This window comes from Rhinoraja longicauda, chromosome 4 (assembly GCF_053455715.1).
Source record: "Rhinoraja longicauda isolate Sanriku21f chromosome 4, sRhiLon1.1, whole genome shotgun sequence".
Taxonomy (NCBI): domain Eukaryota; kingdom Metazoa; phylum Chordata; class Chondrichthyes; order Rajiformes; family Arhynchobatidae; genus Rhinoraja; species Rhinoraja longicauda.
Genome location: NC_135956.1, coordinates 28,816,891 through 28,841,644, shown reverse-complemented (window position 1 = coordinate 28,841,644; position 24,754 = coordinate 28,816,891). Strand labels below are relative to the sequence as shown.

Below are 24,754 nucleotides of genomic sequence, written 5' to 3'. Positions count from 1 at the left end.
AGCCCCCTGCTCTACTCACTCTATACTTGTGACTGTGTAGCCGGACACAGTGCGAACTCCATCTTCAAATTCGCTGATGACACCACCATTGTTGGATGAATTACAGATGGTGATGAGTCAGAGTATAGAAGTGAGATCGCATGATTGACCAAATGGTGCCAGCACATCAACCTGGCTCTCAATATCAGTAAAACCAATGAACTGATTGTGGACTTTGGATGAAGAAGGATGAGGACCCACAATCCTGTTTATATCAAGAGGACGATGGTGGAGAGAGTCAAAAACTTCAAATTCCCGGGCGTGCATATTTCCGAAAATCTTTCCTGGACCCAGCACACTGATGCAATTATAAATAAAGCACATCAACGCCTCTACTTCCTGAGAAGATTAAGGAGATTCGGTTTGTCAGAGAGGATTCTCTGAACTTCTACAGGTATAGAGTAGAGAGCATATTGACTGGTTGCTTCACAGCCTGGTTCGGCAACTTGAACGTTCAGGAGCGGATAAGACTGCAAAAATTGTGAACACTGCCCAGTCCATCACCGCCTCTGACCTCCCCACCATCGAAGGGATTTATCGGAGTCGTTTCCTCGAAAATGTAGCCAGCATCATCAGAGACCCACACCATCCTGGCCACACATTCATTTCACCACTGCCATTGGGAAGAAGGTACAGGAGCCTGAAAACTGTAACGTCCAGGTTCAGGAATAGCTTCTTCCCTTCAGCCATCAGGCTATTAAACACTACAACCTCAAATAAGGTTTGAACTACAATAGACTATTATTATTATTATTATTATTATTATTTACAGTATCCTATGTTTACATATTCTGTTGTACTGCAGCAAGTAAGAATTTCATTGTTCTATCTGGGACATATGACAATAAAACACTCTTGACTCTCAAGTCAGAAGGATGATCCTCTAAACTTGTATACAGCCTTTGTCATGCATAAAAATGTCTACCCTTATTCTCTAGTGGATATCATCATCTCCAGATGCATGATTTAAGGTTTCTGAAAAAATAATCTAAATTCCTAGAAACAGTAGCCACTTTAAAGGTTCAAGATTATAACAGTCTGAACATTCCAGTTCCTTTATACATTTCCAGTTAGTATTATAGCAAACGATTTCCTATATTAGTAGACTTGCACATTAACAGTTCATTTCATGTATCGTTAATTGTTCTCATGTTTTCTCAGGCAATGAAGATTACCTTTTGCTGCAAACCATAGCAGCTTCATTTCTCCAAACATGCTAAAGTGTTTTGGAATATGCCAGTTGTATCAGATTTTGCTATTCAGCTCAGATTTAGTGCACTTAAAAATTTGTAAGCTTACAAGATGAAGTTACTTCAAACGTTGAACAACCACTGCATTTAACAACTTGGCCTCTTGTAGAGTTTGCTCTTCATCGGTCAGTTCTTTATTTGGGAATGTGGTCATCAGTATAAAGGATGCAGTAGCAAACACAGGATAATGTTCAATAATAAACTGGCGGATATCACCAATTCTGTAATTAGAACAAAACATTTTGTTTAGTTGACATTCAAGATCTTTGACTTGAGATTTGGAAACTGTCAAAAATGATGGAAGGGAAACTATTTTTGTGAAATTCATCTATTCTTAAATATTCCATATCAAATGTTTGATATTCTGGGACAAAGCTATTGGATGAGAGATTGTGCTAGGAATTGTATATTGGTATTGGTTTGAAATAATAGGTTGTTCTCTGTGTTTTCACATAGTCCAAAATGAAATATGTAATGGTGATCTTAATCCACTTTGAAATGAACATGTCATTTTGACAAAGTCATGGCTGACATCACATTATCAAAATATCTGAACTTATTAATCTCATTAAGAGAGGTTGCAGAGATCATTGAAGGCAGTCCCTCAATTTATACAGCAACAGTTCATATCCATCATATGAGCATGAATCCTACTCATAAATGCCATGATACAGATTGCAATGTTTACAAGTTGACAATTGTGAGCAAGAGACAAATGTGGCAGCCAATTTTTCAAGATGAGATTCCAAACAAAATAATTGACCTTGGTGATATTTGTCCAGGTGTCAATTTAAAAATAATCTCAAAAAGCTATATTCCAACTTTGGATAATAGCTTGAGATCTTTTACACTGTTGGTAAAATTTATCCAAATGAGGGCAGAATGCTGACTGATGCTGTCAGCATAGATTATGCTCTCAGTCCTTTTGCTGCAATAAAGCCACATTGTCAATTGTGATAGTGCTCCATTTATTTACTGGAAATTAGCTGACATAGCTTTGAATTTACTTTTTGATCAAATCAGATGAAAGCAACACCTTGATATTACAAAATGAGTCTAGAATTCCTTACCTATGAGTTTGATTGAATTTCTGCACTAAGCGACTCCCATCCGCTAGACGAATTTGAACATTGGTAGTTGGCTCAGATTCATTCACATTCTCGATATTAATAAAGTATTTGAATTCTTCTTCTGGAGAAGATGGTGTGCTTACTATAGTTGGAGTGGGGCTGTACAAAAGGAAATAAAAAGCACAATTCAAGACTGTAAAAAGCATAAACATTTCTGGGATAAGCTACAATTTAAAACATAATACAAAAAAACTAACAAAATATTAATTTAAACCACAGGATAAAGAATATATTTCTTTAAAAAGCTATCAACGTGCAATATTAGTCAATCTTTTATCAAATTCTGTTTTGAAAACAGATAATATTCAGTTTCCACTTTTGCCAGATATTGGAAGACTTGGGATACGAAACAAATACTTCAACTGATTTGTATAGGAATGGATTAAAGATTAAGAGAAGGAGAAAGAGTAGATAAAAAACAGTAAAATTCTAATAATCCTTTATTCGATTGTTTAGAAATCCTAATAATTCAGCATTTGGATCATGGGTGCCAATTCCCTGGGTTCCTGCACTCTCTTTAAACTCATTGGGGCCCTGTTTCCCACATTCCCTTTAAACTCATGGGGTTTACCAGAAAAAATATTATGCTAATGTACAACTTTTAAAATAATAGTCAATAAAAAGTATGTTATTGTATTATTTGGAATAACATCCAATAGTCGGGAAAATCTGCCAGTCTGGTACCAAAGTACCTAGCGTGTCAGATTAATGGAGTTTTACTATCTAAATCACATAAAACATTGCCACAAAAGGTTATTAAAGCTAATACAACTTCAGTTATTTAAAGAAAAAACACTTTAACGCAAAACTATTTACAGAAAGTTTTAGTTTTTAATACACTAGTTAACAAATGCTCAGCATACGTCTTGTTTTCAAGGACTAAGTTCGATGGCATTTTGATTTTTAACTTTGGGACTATGTACTAAAGCCCTGTAGAAGAGTTAAATCAACAAAATGGACCAAGAATCCACAAATACTTATGCCTGACCTTCCCAATTTTTGTCCATCGCCAGTAAATGCCTTGAACTGCAATTTATGCTTTAAATATTCTTCACTTCTGTGATCCTCCATATCCAAACTTACTTGACTTCCATGAACCAATTTTTGGAGCTCCACAGGAATCTCTCTACATAGAACAATACACACAAGAAACAGAACTTAAATGCCATATGAACAGCAAGCTTGAAATGATTACATACAAGCTAGCAGTGAGTAAAATTAGACTGAATAAGTCATTAGAAGAGAAGGAAATGAAAGGAAGAGAAAATAATCAGCAAAACAAACATAGCACACAATAATAAAAGGTCAAAATTACACAAAGTGCTGGAGTAACTTATTGGGTCAGGCAGCATCTCTGAAGAACATAGATATGTGATGTTTCGGGTCAGGACTCTTCTTTAGACTCTAGGTCAATTTGATGTGACTCAGCATGTATGCACAGGAAACAAATAATGGCAGGCAAATAATCCCTCCAGTTAGAAACTACAAGAAGTTCAAAAGATTAAATCTGTTTTAGACCTGTGTTATAGGTAACATAACTAAAAATAAATAACAAATTATATTTGTATTAAATATTCACATTTTGGATTTTTTTTAAAAAGTATTAAAACCACAATATGAATCATCTTACCCCTTGCAAATGGATTCCAAAAACTGTGCATTTTGGGGGTCTGTGTAGGTTCTGAGTTCTCCATCATCCAAACTAAAGCCATTTTTCCAAAGCTTCAGCAAAACCTGAACCTGTCAAGAAACACACCTAGGTCATATAAGGTCATGGTATGGGCAAAGAAGTCCAGGCCTACAGAATAATAAATGAGCAAGAATTGCTGTAAAGATCCATTTAAAACACAGAAGACAACAGTTTAGCTTTAATATTTATTACAGAGCCTATACGAAATAAACGTTTCACTCAGAGGATAGTACATATCTGGAATGAGCAACCAGAGGTAGCTATAGAAGCTGATACAACTTCTAAAAGACATTTGGACAAACATATGGATAGGCAGAGTTTAGAAGGCCATTGCCCAAATGCAAGAAAATGGGACCAACCCAATATGCCTAATTAGTTGACTATGATTGAGTAAGTAAGATAAGGCCTAGAGAAGGCAGCAGCTGCATGATCAACTGAGCAGGAGATACAAAAAGAGAGGCAAGTAAAGTGGGAGCGGCTAGCATGAGAGGTACTCTTGAGCTCAAAGACTGGGCTTAGATGAGGAGGGTAGTTCGTGTCAAAGCACGGTTGTTTTCCCTTTGCCTTCTTAGTATGAGGAATTAGGGATAAATGATATGGAAGCAGTGATGTGTTCCTCCTGAATATTCTGGGAGATCAGGGATATTTCCAATGTCTCTGGTGACTATACCTGCTGGAAATGTGTCCAGCTGCAGTACCCCGCCAGACTGTATAGAGCACTCGGAGCTTTGGTTGAACTCGTTACGGAGCATCTGGGATGCAGAAAATGTCATAGAGTAATCAGAGAGTTGGTCATGCCACAGATATAGAAAGAATAGATGACCATCAGGAAGGGCAGACAGTGCAAAAAGGTAATGCAGAAGTCCCCCTAATCATTGCACTATTTAACACATATACAATTTTAATAAATATAATAGGTACAACAGACATGAGTAGAAAGAGGTGAAGTGCCACAGTAAACTGAGTTTAAGAAGTTAGTGGGTTAGAAAGGAGAAGAGCAAAAATAGGACAGATGAAACACGGCTAAAGAGTTAGTGCAAGAGGGAGGCCTTTAGGTACATGGATCATTAGGATTGCTTCTGAGGTAGGTGGGACCTGTACAAACAGCATGGTTAGCACCTAACCTGGAAAGAGACCAACATCCTCGGGTTACTTTGTGGGTTTAAATGAATTTGACAGAGACGTTGGAAGCATAGTACTAGAACAACAAATGGGGAGAAAATCAAGCAGGTCCAGTGGGCAGAGCAGACATAAGAATGGTAGGGACCATCAACTATATTTACTTTAATGCAAGGACTCTCATATGAACTTAGAACATGCATTAGCGCTTGGAATTCCGATGTCATTACATTCCCAAAATACATGGTTGATACAAGGGCAAGGATGACAACTTAATTTTCCAGGGTATTGAAGTTTCAGATGTGAAAGAGCGAAATGCTAATAAGGAGCGTGAATCATGCTACTGGTTAGGGAGAGCATCACAAAATTGGATCTCGTGAAAGGATTGTCCAATGCGGCAAAATAGGTAGAACCTAGGAACTAGACAGAGGCAATCACTTTACTCCCAATAGTCAGCAGGAATTAGAGGAACAGATATACAAACAAGCAAATTGCAGGAAGCTTCAAGAGCTATTTTCTTCCGTTGGGAAATTCCAACATTCCAGGGGAGGTATATTCCTCAGCGATGGCAGATTATAAGAATGGGAAAAATCATGTTTGCATGCAGGCTTGGGAAATAAATAGATAATTCCCATGACTTTTCTTCTGCCCAGCCTTCAGTTCTCACAACTTACATCAAGACTAGAATCTTGTTCTTTATCTTGTGAAACATATTCAGATAATTCTTGTGACGACGCTCCCAATCGGTATCCACCACCTGCAAATGGCTGTAAAATATATCAAAAACCTTGCGATAAATGTTATCATGTATACCAGTATTTTATATGAACACAGATCATGTATACCTTGATCTGTGTTCATGTATAATACTAGAACACTAAAAATCTTTACCCAAAAACTATATTGACTAAATAAATATTATTTATATTAGCAAAGTTTGCAGATTACTAAAGCTTTCATGTGGAACATTTTAAAATGTGAGGCACATGGTAGAAACTTACAGATAATAATCCTTCTACGCTATTACCAGAATTTATTCCCAAATGATAGCAGAATACTAAGTACAGTAAAACTCCAATAATCTGGCAAGTTTGAGACTTTGATGGTGCTGGAGTGACAAATTTTCTAGATTATTGTTTGTTATTTTTATTTACACTTCAGCACAAAAATCATGAAATAAATATTATTCACAAAATGCTGGAGTAACTCAGCAGGTCAGGCAGCATCTCGGGAGAGAAGGAATGGGTGACGTTTCGGGTCGAGACCCTTCTTCAGACTGATGCTGGTTGAGACCCTTCTTCAGACAGACCCTCATATCATATCATCATCATATCATATATATACAGCAGGAAACAGGCCTTTTCGGCCCTCCAAGTCCGTGCCGCCCAGCGATCCCCGTACATTAACACTATCCTACACCCACTAGGGACAATTTTTTTAAAACATTTACCCAGCCAATTAACCTACATACCTGTACGTCTCATGAAATAAATATCTAGTTTGCTCACCTATTTTAGCGACGTCTCATTCTGTTGTTCCTCCCGTTGAGTAAAATCGTGAATGCTATTTATAATTTTATAACTTTTTTTTGCACTCGTCACGATTAAAAAAAAATTAAAACAACGCGATTATAATGACCCTGGCGTGAACTACCTCATGGTGGGTTAGGTGCCGACATTTTGTAAGGGAGCTTCGAAATCAGTAGGTGTTCCATATGTCTTATATGTTTTTTTGTTTTTTTTCTCATTTTCCCCCCCAAATTTTGAAAGTATTAAATTTTGGTCAAATTTTGATCACAAATTAGCTCAAAAGGATCATAGGTAGGCCCATTTTTTATCCTGTAGTTTTTCATTTTGATTTAATAACTTTCAAATTTGGCTACCCATGTCACAGGTTGGCACCCTTATTTACGGAAACACCCAGATACTTTCTCATAAAGGGCTTACAGGCATAATTCATTCAGAAGAAGTTGAACATGAATTTGATTATATAGATTTTTCATGTACTTTTAAGAAAACACTATTCATAGAATGGTCCACTGTCTCCCTAATTTTTGCTGAACTTTAATGGATAAAGCTACATAATCATTCATTTTTATTTGTATTTCATCATGTTTACTTGTTAAATAATATTGTAATTATTTTACCATAGAACATTATTCTCCAGCGTACTTCTACACCATTAATTTAATTAAGTTTGATGATACAAAAGTTAGTGGTTTTGCAGATAGTGAAGATGGTTGTGAACGATTGCAGCAGGTTCTGGATCGATTGGCCAGTTGGGCAGAGGAATGATTGATGACATTTAATACTGAGAATTGTGAGGTGTTGCATTTTGGGATTCAAACAAGGACAGGACCTACACAGTAAATGGTAGGCCTCTGGGTAGTGTTGTAGAGCAGAGGGATCCAAAAGTACAAGTGCATGGTTCCTTGAAGGTCGAGTCACATGTAGATAAGGTGGTCAAAAAGGCATTTGGCACTTTGGCCTTCATCAGTCAGAGTATAGAAATTGGGAGGTCATGTTGCAGTTGTATAAGACGTTGGTGAGACCGCATTTAGAATATTGTGTTCAGTTCTGGGCACCATGTTATAGGAAAGATATTGTCAAGCTTGAAAGGGTTCAGAAAAGATTAACGACAACATTGCCAGGACTAGAGGGTGTGAGCTGTAGGGAGAGGTTAAGTAGGCTGGGTCTCTATTCCATGGAGCATAGGAGAATGAGGGGAGATCTTATAGAGGTATACAAAATTATGAGAGGAATAGATCGGGTAGATGCACAGAGTCTTTTACCCAGAGTAGGGGAATCGAGGACCAGAGGACATAGGTTCAAAGTGAAGGGGAAAAGATTTAATAGTAATCTGAGGGGTAACGTTTTCACACAGAGGGTGGTGGGTGTATGAAACAATCTGCTAGAGGAGGTGGTTGAGGCTGGGACTAACCCATCGTTTAAGAAACATTTGGACAGGTACATGGATAGCACAGGTTTGGAGGGTTATGGACCAAGCGCAGGCAAGTGGGACTAGGGTAGCTGGGACATTGTTGGCCGGTGTGGGCGAGTTGGACCGAAAGGCTTGTTTCCACACTGTATCAATCTATGACTCTGTCATTTTGGTGAAGTGGTTATAAAAACTGATAATGTGGAGTTATGACAAATGATCTTCCATCTCAAACACAAACTCCGTTTCTCTTTCCATATGTGTTGATTCATAAGTTTATGTCATAGGAGCAGGATTAAGCCATTCGGCCCATCGAGTCAACTCGATTAACCAACTGAATATTTCCAGCATTTTCTATTCTTACTTCAGATTTCCAGCATTTGCAATTTTGTTTTGGGTGAATTGAACACTGGTTTCCTTCATCCACAAAGATAGGTTTCCATAATTATGCCACTTAATGATGGTTCTTTTCCTTTATTATGTGTTAAAAATTACTTCTGCTTTTCAAAAATAGAGTATGACAATTTTTTTAAATAGTCAAAAAAAGAGCAAAAATACAATTTGAGATACACGAATTCACAATACCTCGTAAGGTATACCAACATTCTCTTACCACAGCTCTATTTACCTTGCTTACACTTTCTGTCCAGTGATCCACTGGAACTGCCCCATGTTCCTTAGCTTCTTTAAAAAGGTCATCCACAATTTCATTTAGATTCTTTTTCTTTGATGGTTCAATTATTTGTTGGCCACTGTGTTCAGAACCACCTGCATAAAACCTTAAACAAATTAATGTACACTGAATAAAATCCAGTGTTCATAAACTGACAAAAATAGCACAAGGAACATTAACAAATGACTATCTTTAACATTATGTTTGCTTGTTTCCTAAGCAATTCTTAAGTACTCCTTTCGCAAAACAATGCCTCAATGAAAAAAAAAGTTAAATCTCTTGGAAGTCTAGATTAATCACTTGATGTAAGACAGATAACTGTAATTCAAGTCAAAAGAGGAAGAAACAAAAGTGAATTTAAATAATGCCTTCGATATTGAAGATTTTACAATGAACTGGAACAGGGTGGACCCGTTGGGCCCAAAGCTCTCCTGCATTGGTGTAGCACCATCTCCTCCCCCACTCCCCCGTTCCCCTCCCCCCCTCACCCATTCCATCCTCCCGCAACTCCCCATTTCCCCCCACCCCCCTTCACCCACTCCACACCCCCTTATCCCCCCCTCACCCTCACCCCCCTTCCACTCTTAGGGGCTCTCCGGCACTCCACCCCTCCCCTCCCACTCACCCACTCCATCCCCCACAATCCCCCCCCTCCCCCCACTCCATCCCCCTTATCCCCCCCTCCTCCCCCACCTCCATTCTCTTAGGAAAAATACATACAAGATGAGTTTTACTAATATATGGATAGATTAATAGCTATACAATATAACATTTTATATTCTTACATTATTATATTTTAAGTATTATTATTATTATTATTATTATTGGACGGGACAGAGGCCGTCGGTTGAAGCCGGCGCTGGAGGAGACGGAGGGGAACGATGAGACGACGGGGATGACAACCATCTTCTTCCTGCTCGGAGTTTCACCCGGGTCCGGGGGCGAGGAAAGGGGAGAGGGAGCCACTCACCCCGAACCCGGGCGGCCAGCAGCAGGAGAGCGGCCTGCCGGCGGCCATCGTCTTTCACCTTCACTCTGATGCCGCACTGCACCACGGGATAAAGGTCCGCGCTGCACCATGGGAGGAAGGTCAACCCTCCCCCAACTGTGCACACGAGGAACCCCTCATTGGCCGCCACTCCCGTCACTTGGGTGGGTCCCATTGTGACTTGAACACGGCTGACGGCCAGAGTAAACGGAAAAATGATTTTCCCACACAATGTCCCAGCTACACTAGTCCCACCTGCCTGCGCTTGGTCCATATCCCTCCAAACGTCCTATCCATGTACCTGTCTAACTGTTTCTTAAACATTGGGATAGTCCCACGCTCAACTACCTCCTCTGGCAGCTTGCTCTTTGCTCCTTACACCCACCACCCTTTGTGTGAAAAAGCTACCCCTCGAATTCCTATCAAATCTTTTTCCCTTCACTTTGAACCTATGTCTCTGGTTCTCGATTCCCCTACTCTGGGCATGAGACTCTGTGCATCTACCTGATCTATTCCGCTCATGATCTTATATTCCTTAGTTTCTGAAATCCTCCAGGGATGCACTTCCCAGCTGCCTATACCTGTCCCATGCATCCTTCTTATTTTTGTCCAATGCCTCAATTTCCCTTGTTACCCAAGCTTCCTTATGTTTGCCTCCCTTGCCCTTTACTCTAACAGAGACGTACATATCCTGAGCTTTCGTCAGCACACTTTTAAAAACATCCCACGGCTGATGTTCCTTTCCCCTCAAATAACCTGCCTAGATCCAGTGTTGCCCTCTCACATGAGGGGGCCTCCAAATACTGCTTGAGAAAACTCTCCTGAACACTTTTGAGGAATTGCACCCCGTTTTAACCCTTCACACTATGAGTTTCCCAGTCAATAATGGGAAAGTTAAAATCCCCTATTGCAACAATCTTTTTTGACTGCAGCTGTCTGCAATCTCCTGGCAAATTTGTTTTTCTAATTCCCATTGACTATTCGGGGGTCTGTAGTCTGTTTGTGAGATGTGCTCAAGTGCTCAAACCTTTCTTATCTTCGTAGGGTAGGATGGGGAGGACCAGGAAATGAGGTCAAAAGTTACTTTGGTACTGATTTATAAAGTGATATTTTGATATGTTCCATTTATAGTCATCTGCTGGAAACTAATCATTGCATGAAATGATCGTAACTCTGCCTCATCAAAGGAAGTTCACTGCAGGCAAAAATTATATTCTATTTAATTAAGTGAGCAATCAGCAATTAACCCCAGAGATCATCTCAGCATGAAAACACCAACTTTATGGAAAATGTCATGTGATCTCTATTTCACATTGAGGTTATGTTACCCACAGGGATATTATTTTTTTGATATACAAATAAAAATTTCTTGTTGTTTCCAAGTGCCATTGTAAATTTCAAAGAAACATCACAAGTTCTTACCGTTCATCTTCATCAGCCGAACTGTTACTCTCTTCATCCCTCAAGTCTTTCAAAGAAACTATTCGGGAGGTACCATTGCTTGAAGTAGAAAATACAAAGTATCTGTTATTTGATCATTGAAGTAAAAGATGTTAAATATACAGTTTCAACTCGTAGCCTAATTCAACTAATCACTTTCACTGTACCTCGGTACACATGACAATAAGCTAAACTAACTAACCAACTCTTTTAGAGTCAGTCACAGAGTGATACAGTGTGGAAACTGGCCCTTTGGCCCAACTTACCCAACTGGCCAACAATGTCCCAGCTTCACTAGTCCCATTTGTCTGCGCTTAGTCCATATCCCTCCAAACCTGTCCTATCCATGTTTAGGTGGATGACACGTGTCAAATTGTCGTCCACATGAATGGCTGGCACCCAGGGTTTCCCAGCAGAACATTGCCCAGAGCATCACACTCCCTCCACCAGCTTGTCAGCTTCCCACTGTGCATCCTGGTGCCATCACTTCCTCAGGTAAATGGCGCACACATAAACGGCCATCCACATGATCTAAAAGAAAACGGGACTCATCGGACCAGGCTTCCTCACACCTCCCTCTGGAAAATGAACCAACACTGAATGTCAGGCCACTTTGGTCCTCGTCCCACTTTGCCCCTCATTTCCATGGAAGATCATCCAGTCTCACAGTTCACTATTTACATCCAGCCTTTTTCTACCTCCTCCCCAAATACATTGCCAGAACTATGAGCATAAACTAATTTCTAACTGCTCTTATTCCTCAGAAATTAAGATTTCTTAACCCTAAATCTGAATAAGCAAAATTGAAGTGCTAGGAGCTGAAAAGGATTCTGAATCATAAATGGTAAATTTGAGAGAATCAAGGTTTAATGGATATTGTTTATTGAGAACATGCCTCCTATATTTAATTAGTGGAGAGTAACTGGATTTTTTGCCTTCTCTGAGACAATAATTTGCATACCAACTAAGGCACTTAGTAAAACAAAGTGATGATGTGGTGATTAATATGCATAAGATGAGATGCAGAAACTCCATAGTTCATGGTCAACCCAAAAAAACTTTTAACATTTTAAAATAACTTGCTGTCAAGTTGACAGGTTCCAAGACTGATGAATTCTTTCAAAAATAACAAAACTTTCTGCACTTTAATAACAAGATTGTATTGCCATTTACCCAATTTGTGCTAGAAATAGACCTTTAAAATTACACCTTCAAATATTTTATTAAAAATACACATTGACATCATGCAAGGCCTGGATAGATTGGATGTGGAGAGCATGTTTCCACTAGCGGGAGAGTCCAGGACCAGAGCACAACCTAAGAATAAAAGTACGCACCTTTACAAACGAGATGAAGATTCATTTCTTTAGCCATTGTGTGGTTAATCTAGGGAATTCACTGTCACGGACGGCTGTGGAAGCCAAGTCTTTGGATATTTTTAAAGCCAAGATTCACAAGTTCTTGAATAGTAACGGTGTCAAAGGTAATGGGGAGAAAGCAGGTGAATGACGTTGAGAGGGAAAGATAGATCAGTGAGAGGGCAATAGATCAAGAACTCGACAGATTTCTGGTAATATTAACGCATAGTAACATGAAGCTCTCAACCATTTCCACTTCGTCACCATTGATGCTGATTGGAGTACTCTACCATGCTTCCTCAAGTCAATAACTAGCTCCTTTGTTTTGCTAATATTGAGGGAGAGGATGTTGGCCTGACACCATGTTATTAAGTTCTTTATTGTCTTCCTAGACACGTCATTGGTCATCATCGGGAATACCTTAGCGGTGTCATCTGCAAACTTGTCAATGAAGCCAAAGACAAATTTGGCCGCAAGTCAAGAATGTAGTAGGGGAATATAGCGGAGCATCTGTGTTGAGAATATTTTCTCCTACTCAAATGCAGTGAACTCATATTTGAACTTGTTTGTGTCTCTGTAAATGGTCCACCTGCCAGCCAAGTAACTTAAATTTTACCATATCCAGTGATATAAAATCTTAAGCACCAAAATGGATAAAAAAACAAATGGGTTAAAAATGTAAATGAAAGCTGACTATACTAATTGTTACTTCTTACCTATGAACCACAGGTCTGAAATTAGTGGCATTTTTAAACGCTGGGACATCTTGAACTGTTTGATTGCCATCATCACCATCCTCATAGAAACTAGCCAGAGCTAGCTGCATAAGAAAACACAGCAAAAAATTATATGCCAGTACATCACTTCAAATTTAAACTACCGTTTAAATTAGATAATACTAATAGATTTTATCGGAACATGATTAGAACAGCAGCACAGTGGCGCAGCTGGTAGAGTTGCTGCTTCACAGCACCAAAGACCTGGATATGATCCTGACCTCAGGTGCTGTCTGTGTGGAGTTTGCACATTCTCCTTGTGACCGCGTGGGTTTTATCTGGGTGTTCCAGATTTCTCTCACATCCCAAAGATGTCCCTCTAAATTGCTCCGAGTGTGTAGGGAGTGGAAGTAAAAGTGGGATAACATAGAATGGGTGACTGATAGTCGACTCTCACTCGGTGGGACGAAGGGCCTTGCTGCATCTATAAATTACACTAAAATTATTCCAAAAACAAATTTCACTATTACAGTTAATCATAAATAGCAGATTCTAAATTCAGGTGCACATAGTTCTTAAAATTTAATTTTGAATGCACCAGTAAAATCTAGAATAGGTCATCAAAGAACTATTTTTAATTGCTGCTTGGATAGATGCAAATGCAGTGTATATATTTTCAATGCATAATCAATTAATATACAGCAATTCCAGTGCAAACGTTTAAAACCTATTAGCCAGCTATTTTTTATTGTTCCCTATTCAACATTATTGCATATCTCAAATTTTTGGATCATGCTCTGTGAATCCTCCAAGGGCAAAATTCCATAACTTGAATGACCTTAATGTGAAGGATCGCCTATATTCAAATAGCTTGGATAGGATCAATGGGAGACAAATTTTATTTAGACTGACCAAAGAGCAGAGTTTATCAAGGAAGATGGTAGTATTAATTGTCCAATGCTGCAAAATGGTTAAGAAGAAGAAATAAATCATAGGCACAAATGATATAATTTATGACGTTCTTAACGGTAATTTTAATACCGTGGTCCTTGCAAACACAACTGAAAATTGACAGCATGCTTAAGAATATTGTGCAAGGGCTGACTAGAAATTGGATTGTGATCAGAAGATAATGAGCTTTTGAGATAATGTCAGACCAAATTTCCATGGAACTTTTGGAAGAGTTGCTTCATCACTCAAGTAAAGATATATCTGCACAAAAAGTCATGAATTTATGAATCTGTGCAAGAGTTCTTATTGTTCATAACAGTTCAGTACCTTTGTAAAAGTCTACTAAAATAGCATGTCAATTTGACATCATGAAACAGCTTCCATGAAAGCATGTGTTGAGCTTAGCCACTTCCTTAAACTTTGGCTTACCAAAGTAAAAAAGAAATACAAAAGCAAGCAACAAAAAAAAATGTAGATAAAATGCAAATTCAAGTTTCTATTGCCATCAGTCTAATTATAAATTCTAAATGGATCTGTTTCTACCTTTACATTCCACTTCCCTAGTATTTCAACTGCATGTTCCACTTTCAGACATGTTAACATTTATAGCTTTAAAATTGATAACAATTTCTATTTTATCTATCTAAACCTATTAAAAATATCAAAAATGTTTACAAAGATATGCATATGGATGGAATACTTAAATTATAAGTTGTTTTACTGAAACAATGGCATTATCATACAAATTAATGGACTTTTTAGGATAAAACAATATTTGAAAAAAATACAAGATATACCATACTAAGATCTCAAGAAGGTAATCATGTCAAGAAAATAAAAGGTCATAAGGACACAAAGTGTTGGAGTAACTCAGCAGATCAGACAGCATTTCTGGAGAAAATAAGGTGACATTTTGGATTAAGACCCTTCTTCGACCTGTCCATGTTCTCCAGAGATGCTGCCTGACTTGCTGAGTTACTCCAGCACTTTCTGTCCTTTTGTGTATTAACCAGCATGTGCAGTTCTTTGATAAGACACAAAATGCTGGAGTAATTCAACCGGACCTGCAGCATCTCTGGAGAGCAGGAATGGGTGATGAATGGTTGAAACCCTTCTTCAGACTTCAGTCTCTCCAGAGATGCTATTTGTCCTGCTGAATTACTCCAGCATTTTGTGTCTATCTTCGATTTAAACCAGCATCTGCAGTTCTTTCCTAAACATGTGCAGTTCTTTGTTTCTAAATAAAAGCTCATTGTGTAGGAGATTAAAAAATGGCAGTAACATGAACTGCAAAGAGGATAGGGATAATTACAGCAGCATATGGACAGACATGTGGCAGATGAAGTTTGATTCAGCGAAATTAGGTGATGCATTTTGGTAGAATAATCAGAGGTAATATTGGATAAAGGATACTGTTCTTAAAAGAGGTGGATGATAGGAGGGAACTGGAGGTGTGTGCATGATAAATCATGGGAAATGACAGGGCAAGTTAAGAAAATTATAAATAAGGTATGCACAATTTTAGGCTTTATCAACAGCAACATGCTAGTTTTTTTTAAATGAGATTGTGACTAACAGAATAGCTAAGGCTGGAGAAACAGTAGAACACAGAAAAGTACAGCATGGGGACTAGCCCTTCAGCCCTTCCAGCAATCCCAATCAATAAACAGGCAGCTTTGAGGCAATAATAAAACATAAGGTTTTGAAAATTTGAATCATTAAATGGAGAAAGAATATTTCAGAGTTACAACAACTATATAACAAATTATAGGAAAAACATGAATAAAGTAATAAAATCTCAAACCCCTCTGCTCGTAAGTCTTCCGTGGTATGAGTGAACTAGTAATGAGTTTCACAGCCTTCTTTCTGCCCATCGGGTACTCCTGCTTGTGGTGGTTGGTCAGGGGAATGAGAATCCTGGCATTGTTCTGGTCCCGGTCTTAGGTGAAGTTCCAAGACTCATACTGAAACTTCCCCCTTTATACACCAAGACTAAACTAAGATAAACAACTTCTCGTGATAATTGCTTTGTCTATATCAACAGTTTTGGAGAAAAAAAAGATAAAGAAAATAAAATTCACACAGCTGTACATGCTAATCTGCACGTATCAATTTAACTCGTTAGTTGCTGGATATCATGCTGGTTCTAACTCCATTCCCATTACGGAGTCTGTAATTTATTGAATATTGCATGGATCAAAGCTTGGACCTCTGGTGCCGATAACCTTAGTCAATGAATTAAATGAGAGGACCATGTAATATTCCAATGTGATTATAAACCTTTTGTGGCAGTGCGAGTTTCAAGGGGAGTGCAGTGGCTTCAATGTGGATAGACAGACTAGGTGATGAGATAACAGATAAAATTAGGAAAAACTTGAAGTAATCTGTTTTTCTATTCAATCTGTCAAAGTAGAATATTTTTTAAATAAAATTGGTGTTCAGAGATTTTCTTCTACACACTTTACAGAGAGTTTAACATACATGGACTGCAATTAATGCAGCAGTTTGCATTCAACGCTCAGAGTGACTTATGAAATGTTTTGTATCCAGGTGTGACTACACCTACAAGAATGTGTGCAGCTTTGGTCTGTCTAAGGAAAAATATACCTGTAATAGAGGGGACAAAGTTTAATCAAACTAATTCTTGAGATAGAAAAAGGTATGAAGAAATATTAAGCATTCTGGGCTCCCGATCTATTAAGCATTCTTTGCTCTCGATGATTTGGAAGATTGAGAGCTTTTCTCATTGAAGCATGAGATGATTTGCTTGTGCTATGGTGACCAGAACCATGGGGGAGGTTACAGGCTAAATACGTTTATAGACTAAGGGCACGTCACACACCTGAATAGGAAGACATTTCTTCACCGAAAGGGAAGTGAATCATTTAGGTTTGAATTAACTTATATTTCCATATTCAGACTGTTCAACAAGGGCATTAACGAGAGCAGGTTATGAAGTTTTAGGAAGCGTCTTTCGGTCTTGACATGTTCACTGCCCTGGAGGTCAGCCTACATGTTAGACTACGTAATGAGTTGAAGGGAGTACATAAGGAACAATGCAAACCAGTTAGGCATAAAGTCAGGCACAAAGGCAGCATATTGCAAAGGCCAGGACCACTCCCAAGCCCCAATATATCTGGATGACTAGCAGGGAAAATTGAGGGACCTGGGAGGGAAAGAAACCCTTTGCTCCTCCTCGCTGTTCAATTCTCTGCTACTTTTACAATTCCCTATCTGACTCAACAATTGGCAGACAAACCAGTAGAACCGGCTAAATCAAAGGTTAGCAACACAATTGAAGTTTTAAAATGTTAATTCATCTTGGAGTAGGCTGGGTGTCCATCCAACCCCACCTCTGCCAAACCCAGATGACATTAGATTGGGTTTGTTATTTTTTAATTTTAACTTCTGATGCAACCACAACCACAACCACAGCTCTTCTGGGGTTAAAATATCACCCATCTCAGCAAGGATGTTTCAATCTGATTGACAAAGCAGATAAACAGATTCTAATCAGTGCAAATTACCCATGAAAAGCCCTTAGAAAATTTAAGTGAACATAAGTCATTAATTAGCTAATGATTTTATCCCAGTTACCAAAACCTTATTTGTGATACAAAGACGCGAAGAAAACTGTTCACGTATCACGTCAATGTTATTGTCTATTTAATAAAGAGATCATTGCATTCCGTAGCTATGGGCACTCGCATGGACCCTAGCTATGCCTGCCTCTTTGTCGGGTACGTCGAACATTCCGTTCCAGACGTACACTGGCCCCATCCTCGAACTCTACCTCCGCCACATTGACGACTGTATTGGTGCTACCTCTTGTACCTATGTAAAATTCATTGACTTCATACATTTCACCACTAATTTCTATCCTGCTCTTAAATATACTTGGACCATCTCCCTATCGTTTCTGGATCTCACCATCTCCATCACAGGAGACAGACTAGTGACCGATACATCTACTACAAACCCACTGACTCGCATAGCTACCTTGACTACACTTCTTCCCACCCTGTCTCCTGTAAAAAGTCTATCCCCTACTCCCAATTCTTCCGTCTACGCCGCATCTGCGCCCAGGATGAGGTGTTTCACACTAGAGATGTCCTTATTCTTTAGGAAATGGGGCTTCCCCTTTTCCATTATAGATGAGGCTCTCACTAGGACCTCCTCTATATCCCGCAGCTCCGCTCTTGCTCCCCCTCTCCCCATTCGTAACAAGGATAGAGTCCCCCTTGTATTCACCTTCCACCCCATCAGCCAGCGTATACAACAAATTATCCTCCATCATTTCTGTCACCTCCAACGGGATTCCACTACTGGCCACATCTTCCCATCTCCTCCCCTTTCTGCTTTCCGCAGAGATCGTTCCCTCTATAACACCCTGGTCCACTTGTCCCTTCCCACCCAAACCACCCCCTCCCCAGGTACTTTACCCTGCAACCGCAGGAGATGCAACACCTGTCCCCTCGACTCCATCCAAGGACCCAGTCTTTCCAAGTGAGGCAGAGGTTCACCTGCACCTCCTCTAACCTCATCTATTGTATCCGCTGTTCCAGATGTCAACTTCTCTACATCGGCGAGACCAAATGCAGGCTCGGCGATCGTTTCGCTCAACACCTTCGCTCAGTCTGCCTTAACCAACCTGATCTCCCGGTGGCTCAGCACTTCAACTCCCCCTCCCACTCCCAGTCTGACCTTTCTGTCATGGGCCTCCTCCAGTGTCATAGTGAGGCCCACCGCAAATTGGAGGAACAGCATCTCATATTTCGCCTAGGCAGCTTACACCACAGCGGTATGAACATTGATTTCTCTAACTTTAGATAGCTCCTCTGTTCCTCTTTCCCCTCCCCCTTCCCAGTTCTCCCACTGTCTTCCTGTCTCTAACTACATCCTTTCTTTGTCCCGCCCCCTCCCCTGACATCAGTCTGAAGAAGGGTCTCGACCCGAAACGTCACCCATTCCTTCTCTCCTGAGATGCTGCCTGACCTGCTGAGTTACTCCAGCATTTTGTGATACCTTCATTGCATTTGTTTGTTTATAATGTAGTCAAACATTATGGGAGAAAGTTCCTAAATTTCTAATATCTAGTCTGAGTCAAATACAAGGATAAATATTTAATATTCAAGTCAAGTGAAGTGGACTTGAATTGATTGGACTCAGCCCAGTCCATCATGGCACAGCCATTCCCACTATCAAAAGTATTACAAGGAGCTGTCTCTGGAAGGCAGCATCTATCATCAAGCATCCCTATGACCTGGGTCATGTTTTTCTTTCACTGCTACCATAGGACAATAGGTTCCATACCAGCAAGTTCAGAAACAGCTACTTTCCTACAATGATCATGTTAATGAACCAACCTGTATAACCTTAATCCTACCTCAACAACAGAACACAACAGATCTCCTGTTCTTACTATGGACTTGCTTTCTAATTGTCATTAACACTAATGTTTGCACTTGCTATTTGCAGAGTATTTTTCTTTTCATTATTTTGTGTAATATATGTATGATTTAATTTTTTATGTGTTGTCTGAGCCTCTTTGCCTGTGATGCTGTTGCAAGCAAGATTTTCTGTGTACCTGTACCTCACCATATTTGTGCGTAAGGCAATAAACTCAACTTGAATATTAAATGCAACAAGGATAATCAGAATGAATTATTCAAGTGTATGATACCTTTCGATTCCATATCAAGAAGGTCAAGGTCAACAGAATGGTATCCAATCCAATAAATATATACTTAAAAGATCCAACCACATACAAACATGTTTGGTTTACAAACAATGGATTACAAGTTTTTCTTTCACTTTGCTAACCAAATGGAAAGCTAACGATTAGAATCAGTCATAGACAGACAACTTGGGAACAGACCATTCGGCCCAATTAATGGGGAAGTTTAGGACCACAGGGCACAGCTTCAGATTAAAAGGACGTTCCTTTAGAATGGAGATGAAGAGGAATTTCTTTAGCAGGAGGGTGGTGAAACTGTGGAAATCATTATCACACACGGTGGTAGAGGCTGCCACAGAGCTCCAACAATCTTGTTCAATCCTGACCTTTGGTGCTCTCTGTGAGGAGTTTGCATGTTCTCCCTGTGACCACATGGATTTCCTCTAGTGCCCTTGAATTAAACTACAAGTAAAACTGAAGGAAGTTAATGGGAATGCAGAGGGGATAAAATAGTCGAGTTTAAGATTAGCGTTAAAATGGTTGCCTGATGATTGGCATAAAGTGACTGTTTTGGTGGCTCCATGACTAATTTAACTCTTATTTCAATAGCGCTTTTCTACAGCATTGTTTCAAGCATGTGTTGAAGCTTTATTTTGTTAATAGTGATTTCAAAAGAAAAATACAGCCAATGGATTACGTGCAAGCATAACTTCTGGTCTAATCTGTGAAAATGCTCAGCCTGAATCAGAGATTACCCAGTTAAGAACCAGCAGAAAAGCTTGAGGACTTTATTTGAACGTAACTTCATCCCTCCCCCTCCTAAAACTAAGATTGGTAAATGTCTAGAGTTAATGGTTGGCTCTTAAAGTAAAATCCATCTCCATTTCATGTGGTGAGCTCCCCCATCAATTTTTCTTCTGTCAACTCGTGGTAATTAAAGAGCCAACCAGAAAGAAGTTCCCGACAGGAAATCTGCAAACGCTATGAACAAATTAAACAAATGTATAATAAAACAAGAAAATTATGGAAATATTCAGTGAGTCAGATAGCATCTACTGTTGGTGAAACAGTCATCAATTCAGGCTAACCATTAAATAAACTTAGAAAACATAGGAATATGAATATGTTATAAATGTGTTATCAATGCAGGAAATGTAGAGGAAACATTGGGAATGTTTGCAATGAGGCAGAAATGGTGGTGGTGCCAGCTGAGAGAAGGTAATGGAAGGTCATTAATCACAGATGATTGTCCTGGAAACATTCACACAAGAAAGCAAAACAGTACAGATATTGGAAATTTGAAGTAAAGACAACTGACCGAAAATGCTTGGCAGGTCAAATGCAGAAAGAGAAACTGGGTTAATGTTTCTGATTTTTGATCTTGCATCAGAAATGGCGAGTTCTCATTTAAACAGTAAAAAGTTGATTATCTGAAATTGTTGAATTCAGTTTTAGATTCTGAGAGCTGTAATATGCCAAGCATAAGATGAGATGCCTTTACATAAATTTAAATTGGGTTTCATGGGAACAGGTAAAAGGCCAAAGGAAGAGAAAGCAGAATGGATGTGGGATGTAAAATTAAACTGACAGACGATTGAAAAAGCAGAATGGAGGTGTTGGTAATAATGGTCATGTAATCAACATTTTATTTTGTCAATGTAGAGAAGACCACACCATGGGTATTAACTGCATATACTAATTGGGAACAAGTGCAAGTCTATTGCTGCTGCATCTGCAAAGAGTTCGCACAGCCTCTTTGATTTTGATTTGATTTGATGAGCAGTTAAAATAGATTTTTAAACTGAGTGAGTTTTGGCAGACATAAGGGGGTGGTAGTGGAAAGGGACTATTTGGCCCTTTATTCAGGGAAGAAACCAAAGTTCCTCAGGCCACCCTGTTGTGGGACAAAGAGTTAGAAATGATAGGCAGAATATCATTTTGGGCTCGGAATTTAGTCACAGAGGAAATGATCTGGCTTGGACCAGAAAGCTATCATCTAGATGAGGGGAAAGTTAAAGACAAGGTAGGAAGAGATACATCTTGTTGGATAAGTACAGACTGAATAGGCAGTCAGTTATTAATAAACAAAATGAATCAGTAGCTGCTGTGGATCTCAGGGAGCTGAACTGGGTTGTCTGCAATTGGATGAGGTCATATGGGTGTTGGCTAGTGGAGAAGATTTGCAGAGAGAGAAAGATCAGTGACTGTCTGGATCAATGTCCTGATGTTCAGTGTAGGATCATGGTCCAGTACAGATATGAGAATGAGTCAGAGAGCCAATGATCAAAATACAGATCATCAAACAGCACTACCCTCATTGACAAGTTTGATAATAATATTGGGATTGGTTCTCAGTGGACATTGATGGAGTGATTCTTGAACCAATCACCTCTTTCATACCCCATTCCCAAAGGTGCTGCCATGTACTCCTAACCTTAACTTTACCCTTTTCAATTATTGCACTTTAATGATTTTAGCACTTCTTCACATTGTACAATTGCGCACCATGTGTATTTATGCAGTTTACCCTGCGAGTTTCGGGCTCTCCGCCATCTTCGCGCATCCGTGCCCAGGGCGGCCGCTGCCCTCGCACTGCCTCCCTTGACCCTCCCCCCGACCCCGCCCGCCACGTGAGCGAACCCCTTTGAATGAAGAAAATTCCCCAGCTTTCTTTCGGTCCTAGTGGCCTCGCCCACATTCTGAGATGAAGACCCTTGGTTGGTCACATTTATTATAAAGCCACTGACTCCCACAACTATTTAGCCTCTTCTTCCCACCCCGTTTCCTGCAAAGACTATCCCCCTACTCCCAATTCCTCCGTCTACACCACATCTGCACCCAAGATGGGGTGTTCCATACCAGGACATCGGAGACGTCCTCATTCTTTAGGGAAGGGGGGTTCCCCTCTTCCATCATAGACGAGGCACTCACTAGGGTGCCCTCGATATCTGGCAGCTCCGCTCTTGTTTCCCCTCCCCCCAGTCGAATAAAGGAGAGTCACCCTAGTCCTCACCTTCCACCCCATCAGCCGTCGCATACAGCACATAATCCTGACATTTTTGCCACCTCCAACAGGATCCCACCACTAGCCACATCTTCCCATCTCCACCCCTTTCCAGAGACTGTTCCCTCCGTAACTCCTTGGTCAACTCATCCCTTCCCACACAAACCAGCCCCTCCCCAGTTACTTTCCCCGACAACCACAGGAGATGCAACACCTGTCCCTATACCTCCTGCCTCGACTCCATCCAAGGACCCCAACAGTCTTTTTCAGGTGAGGCAGAGGTTCACTTGCACCTCCTCCAACCTCATCTACTGTATCCGCTGTTCCAGGTGTGGACTCCTATATATCTGCGAGACTAAGTGCAGGCTACGCGATTGTTTCGCAGAACACCTCCACTCAGTCTGCCTAAACCCACCTGATCTCCAAGTTGCTAGACACTTTAACTCCCCCTCCCATTCCCAATCTGACCTTTCTGTCCTGGGCCTCCCTCATTGTCAGAATGAGGCCCAGCGCAAATTGGAGGAACAGCACCTCATATTTCGCTTGGGCTGGTTACACCCCAGCAGTATGAACATTGACTTTGCTAATTTCAAGTAACCCTTGCTTTTCCTATCTCTCCATCCCTTCCCCCTTCCCAGACCTCTGACCAGTCCGACTGTCTTCGACTACATATTATTCGTTTGCTTTACCTTCTCCCAACCAACAAAGGAAAGATATATTCTACATTTCCCTTGATTTTCATTGCCGTTTTCACACCCTACATCACCTCATCTATATATCTCCCCCCCGACAGCAATCTGAAGGGTTTCGACCCGGAACGTCCCCCCCCCCCCCCCCCCCCCCATTCCTTCTCTCCACAGGTGCTCCTTGTCCCTGAGTTACTCCAGCATTTCGTGTCTACCCTTGGTTGTAGTCTGCGCAGTCAAGGGGGGAATATTCTCCCCCACCCCACCCACCCACCCACCCATAGTGTCCACCCCGTGAAACATGTTATATCAGTGTCAGAACCACCGCACTGTAGCCGGGCAAATGTTCACTCTTCTGCTGTGCTAACTGGAGTCGAGAGATGTCCAACGGTGGGGAGAAGGGACATGTTTTAAACAGTGCAGTGGAGAGCTGCGCCAGACCCGCCCGCTGAGGATGCACCTTCACGCCCGGTCCCGGTACAAGGAGCGCCGCCGGCCCGCAATGGCAATGCCCCCGCCGCCCCCGGGGAGAGTGAGCCCTGTCACCTGCATGTCCCAGCCGGCCGCCTCCGGGCGGGCTGTGGCGCCTTGCTCCGCCGCCCCGGTCAACCGCACTAACCGCCGCGCACGCTCCTCCCGCTCCGCGCCCTCCGCCATCTTCGCGCATGCATGCCCGGGCCTCGCGCCGCCTCCCGTGACCCCCCCCCCCGCGCGAGCGAGCGAACCCCCGGGGCCGCCCCGCGCTCCCAGGAAACACTGGCTTTGCAACCAGCCACCTGCAAGATTCTGCCCGACTCCCAGCCACTAGCATTCCTCTCTCTCTCCCCCCTGCCACGCCAAGCCATCGCTCTCCTCTCCAAAGTCCTTGAACACGTCCAAAAAAAAAAACCCGCTTCCCACCTTCCAAGTCTGTTCCCACCTTTTTAGCAACTCGACATTTCAACATCTTTAATGCTCCCATGCTGCAGAACTGGTCAAATTTAAAAAGACATCTGCTGTGATTTTCTACATTGTTCCTGCTCATGTATTCGTTCAGATAAGCTTCAAGACCGTTCAATATTTATTATTTAAAGTCATGAAGAGAAATTAGAACGAC

The 24,754-nt window shown here is 40.7% G+C and overlaps 1 protein-coding gene across 3 annotated transcripts; it reads right to left on the bottom strand.

Moving 5' to 3' along the window:
- Positions 1-819: 819 nt before the first annotated feature.
- LOC144593107 (NSFL1 cofactor p47-like) lies at positions 820-24,334 on the bottom strand. 3 transcript variants are annotated; one of them, XM_078398564.1, is made up of 9 exons: positions 24,205-24,334; positions 13,341-13,444; positions 11,249-11,326; positions 8,794-8,944; positions 5,903-5,995; positions 4,050-4,159; positions 3,408-3,545; positions 2,360-2,518; positions 820-1,510 (listed from the first exon to the last, which is right to left on the bottom strand). In XM_078398564.1, the coding sequence occupies exons 1-9, from the start codon at positions 24,313-24,315 to the stop codon at positions 1,348-1,350; spliced, it is 1,107 nt and encodes a 368-aa protein (XP_078254690.1). In that variant the 5' UTR covers positions 24,316-24,334; the 3' UTR covers positions 820-1,347. The 3 variants fall into 3 exon arrangements, 2 of the variants coding, with proteins under 2 accessions (XP_078254690.1, XP_078254691.1); XR_013547200.1 differs by having other exon boundaries at positions 1,383-1,510; positions 3,503-3,545; XM_078398565.1 differs by lacking the exon at positions 3,408-3,545.
- Positions 24,335-24,754: the final 420 nt, after the last annotated feature.

Coding starts and splice junctions, on each gene's coding strand:
- LOC144593107 (XM_078398564.1), bottom strand. CDS start 24,315: ATGGCGGAGGGCGCGGAGCGGGAGGAGCGTGCGCGGCGGTTAGTGCGG. Junction 5,996..8,793: donor GGACAGAAAGTGTAAGCAAG/GTAAATAGAGCT, acceptor TATATTTTACAG/CCATTTGCAGGTGGTGGATA. Junction 1,511..2,359: donor AAATTCAATCAAACTCATAG/GTAAGGAATTCT, acceptor TTCTAATTACAG/AATTGGTGATATCCGCCAGT.